Source organism: Pundamilia nyererei, unplaced genomic scaffold (genome assembly GCF_000239375.1).
Source record: "Pundamilia nyererei isolate P.nyererei 1_Seehausen unplaced genomic scaffold, PunNye1.0 scaffold00361, whole genome shotgun sequence".
Taxonomy (NCBI): Eukaryota; Metazoa; Chordata; class Actinopteri; order Cichliformes; family Cichlidae; genus Pundamilia; species Pundamilia nyererei.
Window position 1 is genome coordinate 355,090 of NW_005187762.1, and position 7,608 is coordinate 362,697.

The 7,608-nt window shown below is 42.2% G+C and overlaps 1 protein-coding gene across 1 annotated transcript in view; it reads right to left on the reverse strand.

Moving 5' to 3' along the window:
* Nucleotides 1-958: 958 nt before the first annotated feature.
* Nucleotides 959-7,608, reverse strand: part of LOC102196034 (myoneurin) — a 13,325-nt gene continuing 6,675 nt past the window's right edge. The window contains exons 5-10 of the mRNA XM_005752461.2: nt 7,326-7,605; nt 6,206-6,365; nt 5,634-5,812; nt 5,442-5,534; nt 5,001-5,126; nt 959-4,089 (exon numbers count right to left, since the gene is read on the reverse strand). Of these exons, the coding sequence (XP_005752518.2) occupies nt 3,647-4,089; nt 5,001-5,126; nt 5,442-5,534; nt 5,634-5,812; nt 6,206-6,365; nt 7,326-7,605 (1,281 nt within the window). The 3' untranslated portion in view covers nt 959-3,646. The remainder of the gene's footprint in view (nt 4,090-5,000; nt 5,127-5,441; nt 5,535-5,633; nt 5,813-6,205; nt 6,366-7,325; nt 7,606-7,608) is intronic.

Consider the following 7,608-nt stretch of genomic DNA (forward strand, 5'->3'; position numbering starts at 1 on the left):
ATATTTCCAATTTATTAGTTTCAATTTTAAATTCAGGAGAACACAAATTCAAATTTAAGAGAAAACGTTTTAAGAAGAAATATCAATGGCAAAACATTTAATTACAGCTTTTATCTTTATGATCAGTTAGTGAAATGTAAAAGAAAATAAATTGTTTTAGGAAACAAAATGGATGCATTTACAAGAACACAAATTAATAAAAGTCAATAGTCAAAAAGAATTGAAACAAATTTTGAGCTTTAGTCTATTTTTTGTATTTTAAAATATGAAATATATTGCGATAAAACTTTTTTTAAAATTAATCCTTTAAACGATTGTCCTCAGTTTGTCTTTAAGTCAGTGTTCTGTGGTTTTTAAAAAGCTACATGAAATATTTAAAAATCATCACTGAATATAATGTATAATCTAAATTATTTGCATTATTTTGCTAGACAGTATTTTTGAGCAATTCCAGTTATTTCCTCACTCCTAAAATACTTTTAATTGATCGGAGACTTGTGTTATTTATATATATTACCAATCATAAGTATTACATTTATTTATGACAAGAAACTGCAGTTCCTTAAATAGTATCCACTGAGTTCTAGACACTTTGCTCAGTAACTGTGTTTTATTGCAATGTGGATGCTTTCAGAACATACTGATTAGATTATAAATCAAATTACATCCTCTAAACAGGTGGTTCTGCTTGAGAAAAACAACAAAAACATCTGCAGTGACATAAAGAACAAAAAAGTAAAAATGTCATAATAAACTGACAAACAGCCGTCCGATTGTCCCTTTTTTGTCGGTCTTTATTTTCCTGCTGCTGTTGTACATTTTTCATACAGTAGTGAACTTGTATATGTAATTCACAAATTTGTACAAGTAATGCAGACATTTTACCTAAAACAAAAAAACCAAATGAAATAAACAAACAGCTACAGTCATGTTAATAGAAATGCATTTTTCACTCTTTCACACTGAAACAACTGATTTACTTAAAAAAGAAAAAAGAAGAATAAAAAGAGCCTCTATTACATCAATGAAGCCACCATTATCATCACATGTCACTGCAGGGTGGAACATTTATTGCTTGATAAATAAAGATGTTACATCTTATGATACCAAAGCTCCTATTCACTACGCTAACTATTAAAACGGAGTTGTACTGTATCAGAGTTATTCTTTACAAGCGTTACTCCATCAAACAAAAGGAAGCTGTAATAGAAAAAACAAACAAACAAAAAACTGCCGCCACGACATCCACATCGGAGAAAATGTTGTGTGAGGTTAGAGGACTTTAAAGGTACTTTTTGTAAAAAAAGAAAAAGAAACAAAAAGTGTAATGCAAACGTTCACCACCAGGAGGTGGTGTTTCACCAGGAAGCACAGTTATCCGCCCCAAACAGCGCCACCTTCTTCTGTGTAAGTTTAAAATAATATCTGATCAGACCTCTAGCTTATCTAAAGTTTCTGTTCGCTTTATAAAAACACTACAGTCTTTTAGCTACCAAACGAGCCAGGTCAGTGTGACAGAGAGGACACTATACTGACTCACTGCTCCACCTTGTGGTCCAAAGTGGTATTACAGGAGTACAGCTCAGCCTTGCTTTAGCTGACATCTCTGCCACAAAATACAAAGATGTTGATTTCCATCCGTCTGTGTATCCAGATCATGGTTGTGGGGTCTGCAGTCTAAGGAGACCTTCCTCTTCCAGCCACTTAATCCAGCAGACAGTCCTGAAACACCTCGCTAAAGGAGGAAGCTGAACTACCTAAACTGACTCCTCCTACCCTGAGCTAATCGCCCTCTCTCTAATGGAGATCCCAGAAATCCACAGGAGGAAACTCCTTTTTTCATTGCTGCTTATACCCTTGAAATCATTCTTCTGGTCAGATATACAACAATTCACGCTCACAGTAACCCAACACGCTCGTCTTTGGACTTTTAAATCATCTTCACACAACTGGCTGTTTTTACAAAAAGCACCTTTAAGCGGTTTGAAGCAGGTCAGTCGCTGTGAATCAAAGCTTCACTTTCTACAGTAGAAGAAAATGTAGAATCAGTTTCTTTTTTCACACACTTCACCATTAAGCTGGGAAGTGAAACAAGGAACTTGGATCAGAACGTTGGACATTTGAACAACGGTAAATTGTACAGATCTGCTGATTGGGCTTTTTCCCCCCTCCCTTCCCTCCTGATTCTGACATCTGCTGATTGAAAAGACAGCACAAGTAATCAAACTGGTTATCTTTATGTGTACAGCTGGTTAATGCTGGGAGAAAACTGGTTACATCTGGTAAACCCAAACAGTGGATTTTACAGAAAGAATGTAGTTTAACTGTGACTCCAACGAACAGTTAGCAGGTCATTCAAAGTGAAACAGGTTTAAGCACAACAGCATGAAATCATCAGTGCTGATCATGACGTCACTGCTGAACACAAAGAGAGAATCTTATTGGGATTCTTCAGGTTATAATAATTTGATTCTGCCTTTTATTGCCGCTCTTTCCTCCTCTCTGCCAAGGAAACAAAAATCTTCATTAGAAAAATAACTGATCTGTTTTTAGCCTCTTTCAGATCTCCATCACACTCCTTTTTTTCCTCAAGCTCAAGACTGGCGTCACACAACAGTATCGGCCACTGACACGGTTAAACTGCATTTTGTTTGCCATATTACCCGTGTTCTCCTTGAGGAGCTGTAAATCGTCCTGCTGGATCATGAATTTCATTTCACTTCTACTAAAAATATGGGCATTTTTAAAAGGATGACTGGGTCAGGTTTTATTCTTATAGTTTTGACCAGTAAACCAACTCAACTGAAGCCACGCTGCTTCTTTAAGGGTTTATGTTTTGGGAGGAGGAGGAGGGGGGTTTATAGCTTCATTTGATGCTTTTTGCATCAGTGTTAATTTGGTGGAAACACTCGTCTGTAAATATGTTAGAATCTAAGTGATTTTGATAATAAACCAAAATACAGACTATGAGCTGTGAATCTGATCGTCTGTTTCTCATACGTCACAACTTAAAAAAAAAAAAATACTGGAAAGTTTTTTTATTATTGCAAAATATTAAATGTGTGCACGCCGGCGAATCATTATTCTGGTTTTTCCACGTACAAATTGTGGAAACCACATCACATGTTTCTAGTTTCAGCCTCTGAAATGCAGAACTTGGTGCTTTTCTCCATTTTAACTCACAGAGAGCTGAAAGTCTTTGGGTTTTGGGAAGTATGGAAAACAAAAAAAGACTTCTGAGGATTCTGCTTGAGACTTTTTTTGACAAATAATAATCACATAATGAGATTAATTTATCTAAAAAGTCTGAAAACGCTCCCATCACTGTCTGTCTGTCCTACTGGATTTAACTGAATGTGGCGACACAAAGTTTGGATTATATTTTGCCGTCCGTCGTCCAAAATATTTTGTCTAACCTTGATGTTTGTTTCTAACTCAACTGCTCGCATTTCCTGTTTGTAAAACAGGTTGAAATGATGGTCAAAACTATGAAAATAAAGCCCGAGTTGGACCAAATTGTCTTTGTATTGTAGATTATCTTTACAAATGTTGATTTTTTTATCCTGAACATGAGCACTGACTTTAAGCCAATCAGCGAGTGACTGTTTAAAACTGAAGTTTAGTTCTGATCAGTGTTACTCAGGCCTCACTGCTGGGGGGGCATGTTGTCCATGTTGTCCACCGTCTTGATGATGACAATCTGCTCCAGCGTCTGTGCGGGCGAAGGCGGCGGCCGCAGCTGCTCCACCAGCGCGTGCAGCGTGTCCGAGTTGATGGTCTGCTCCTGATCGGCGTCGAAGGTCACCTGCTCTGTGGTGGTGAGAGGGGTGTGCGTGGGCTCCGCCTTGAAGTCCTGGATGATGGCGGCGGCGTCCGTGACGCTGTCAGCGGTCACGCTGGCGGTGGTTGCAGCAGAGTCAGTGGTGGCGACGTCGGAGGCAGCCGCGGCGGGGTCGGTGGCTTTGGGGTTGGGAGTGGCCGGTTCAGGGTTGGCCGGCTCGCCCTCGGGGATGGAGCCCAAACCTTTGTTCTCCTGGGAGAGCTTGCTCTGGACGAAGGCCACGGGATGGCTGGTGGACAGCAGGACCACTGCTCAAACACACAAAACCCAGTCAGACAGCCAGAAGACAACATGGAAACAACACAGTTTTACTGCCTGTTCTTTAAAAGGCCCCCAAGCAGAATTGGGAGCTTTGCTGTTGTGCCTTTAAGGCAGCAGCAGCACTGCACACTTGTTAAAGGCAGATCCAACACTCCCATGTTAAGCCTGATTTATAGTCCTGGCTCACAACACTGTTTGACTTTGAGCTTGTGCTCTGGTGTGTCTGTTTTACTTTGCCATCACCAGTGGACTGGGCTTTGAGTTAATAAATCTGGAACACCCACTTAAAAAAAAAAAAAAAAAACAATCAATCAATAATACTATCCCATTCTCACTGGGATCACAGCTCGACCTCAAACTCTCCACTGACTCTACATACTGAAGTCTGCCACGTTGGTTTAAAGATGGAGAATAACCCCACATATCTGAAGCGTACAGGCACAGAGATGTAAAATCTCCAGAAACTGGCGCCTTTAATGTGTTGACTTGGTCAGCAACCCCCCGCCCCCCAAAAAAGACACTGAATTCACTTCCTCTATTAGGCACTTCCTCTGTTGCCAGAGAGGAAGTTTCTGCTGCTGGTCTAAGTGGTGCCTCTGCAGGTAGCCTGCACACTGCAGACAATGGGATGCTTACATGCTGCAGCATCCTGCTTTATTGCACAGGCCATGGAAACTTCAAAAAGCTAATGCGAACCAGGATACTGATGCACATGTAAACACAAAGATGGGCTTCCAGCCTCAGGGCTGAATCATGCAGTGACACTGAGGGGTGGTTTTTCTGACTGAAGCTGCAAAAACATCAACACGTCCCAAAACACTTTCAGGGTTCTTATTCAATTAAACTTTAACAGCACTTTAAGACACGGTGGATTTTAATAAACAGGCTGACAGCTCACCGGCTCGGGCTCTCTCCTTGTGTTGCCGCACTTCGTCGGCGTGAGCTTTGTCCTGGTGTTTGATCATGTTCTTCACGCTGGCAAATCTGTTTCCACAGAGCAGGCACTGCACGCCGCTGTTCCCCTCTGCAAACACCACGAGAACACATTTAAATACTGCAGCCAATCGGTTTCTGGCTCTCTGTTTATACCCTGATTGGTCAGAAACCGTGTGGAGCTGAGAGCTTGCTCTTTATAACTCACTTCATTATCTCTTCCACACCCGTTTGAGGCACATTTTTAAAATAGTTTCATTATGTCAATAAAGCACATTTTAGGTTATGAGCTCTCCTGAAAGACAGCCGCAGTTAGCAGTAGGATCCTGGTGTGATACTGCTGACTTTCAGTCCCATCTAACCACTCTTTAAATGTTTGGCGTAACAAACAAAGCTTTAAACTCACCTGGGTGAAGTCGCCGCATGTGTTTCTTCAGTTCAGATGATGTGACAAATTTGGCGTCGCATTTAGGCTGCGAACATTTGTACGGAGTCTCGCCTGAAACGCACAGAAATACAGAAAAATGCCTGTAAAGTCTATTTGCCCAGTGCGGCAGGAAACCAGAGCAGCGCATCCTTTCATTTGCACGTCTCTCACCAGTGTGTTTACGTGTGTGGGCAATGAGAGAGGAAGACACAGAGAAAGACATGCCACACAGGTCGCACTGGTACGGTTTCTCCCCAGTGTGTCGTCGCTTGTGGTACGTCAGCGTGCTGGACTGAGCGAACGCCTGGCCGCAGATGTCACAGACGTACGGTTTCTCCCCGCTGTGCAGTCTGTGGGAAACGTGTTAAAATTTAACTTTATTTATAGAACAACAACTCAAAACAACAAGTGCTTAAAAAAGTCACAGGTGAGAAGCAAATAACCACCTACACACGTGTGCCACCCAGCAACCACATTTTTCTTCAGTGGCCCTCAGACCAGCAGAACTGTTACTATAGAAACGACTGGGTAGTTTAACCTACAATAGGTTAATGTTATTAGTTCTGCCACTCGTAAACACCCTCGTGTGTGCGAGAGCAAAATAAAGATCTTTAACTAGCTCCTCGGTGGAAGCAGAGCAGCAGCTGAATCGTTACGTCAGTCATATGTAATAAAAGGTGGGTTGCATGCAGATACGCAGGCTCTTGGCCCTCCTGGCCTCAGCTCCTTCCACACTGACGTACCTGATGTGTATTTTATAATTGGACGAGGTAGCAAACTTGAAGCCGCAGCGCTCACAGGTGTACGGCTTCTCCTCGCCGTGGTGCATTCGGCGGTGAGCGACCAGCTGGCACTTCTGAGCGAAACACTTGTCACAATCGGCACAATTGAACGGCTTCTCGCCTGCAACAGAGAAACAAGGAGGACGCTTGTTATACGTGTGTTACATTATCACTGCCAGCTGATGGGTTAAAAGGTTTTCCACTTATCTGGTGACAGACACCGGTCTTCACATCCACGTTGCACATACTTTCATTTTAACTCAAAGGTTTGCTGAGTGATACGATGCATTTCTGTTCCAAACTTAAACTCATGCTTGTGCTCAACATCCTATGTTTGTCTTCCTGCTTCCGGAGCTTGTTTTTGCAGCTCAGGAAGCAGAAACTATGGGACAGCTCTGTGACACAGAGGGAGGATTCTGCTGCAGAGGATGTGCAAACGTCTTACGCATTTAAATGTCACAGAAAAGCACCGGAGCGCCAGTTTGACACGTTTAATACGTGTAAGAAACTTTTCTTCTGTTTATCAAGCTGATTTCAACCAAAGTTTTCACTGAAATGATGAATAAAACCAGCACACAGGCATCCACACTCGAAGTCAGGTGACAGGAAATTACAGAGAATTGATTAGAAACAATGCAGTAGGGTTACAGACTGTATATAAATGATGGAAGAAGTCCTGTTTTTAAAACAATAAACATGACATGACATGATATCGTACTGTGTATGACTGTGTACGTGACAAATAAAATTTGAATTTGATTTGAATTTGATGACTCTGTTGGAAGTAAGACTACAAAGTAGCATCTGAGCCCAGAAACTAATGGTGTCTGAAAGCAGTGACTGAGGTTTTGTTTTATTTTGCAAAGAAACAAACAAAACCAAAACAAAAAACCTTTAGCTGATTAGGGGTTAAAGTTAATGAGATTCAAATCAAAGTAACCGAAGTTTGATTCTGACTAAGAACCTTGCAGGTGGATTTTCCTGTCTTTACACACTTAATTATAAATGAAAAGGTGTGTAGCAGCCTCACATCTTCACAAACCCAGTACCAAAAACACGTGACACTCAGTGCTGAGCTCACCTGTGTGTATGCGCAGGTGTGTTTTCAGCTGCGTGGCCTGCCTGAAGGTTTTGGAGCAGAAGATGCAGGCGAACGGCTTCAGCCCCTTGTGGATCTTCTCGTGGCGGCGCAGGCTGCTCACGTCTTTAAACAGTTTGTTGCACTCTGTGCACGACAGCGACATCTCGCCCAGAGCCAGCGCATCCATCTCCCCGATCTCTCCCTCTTCCACTCCCTCCCCCGCCTCCTCCTCCTCTGTGCCTCCGCCAATGCTGTCATCCCCCGCCTCCTCCTCCTCCTCCTC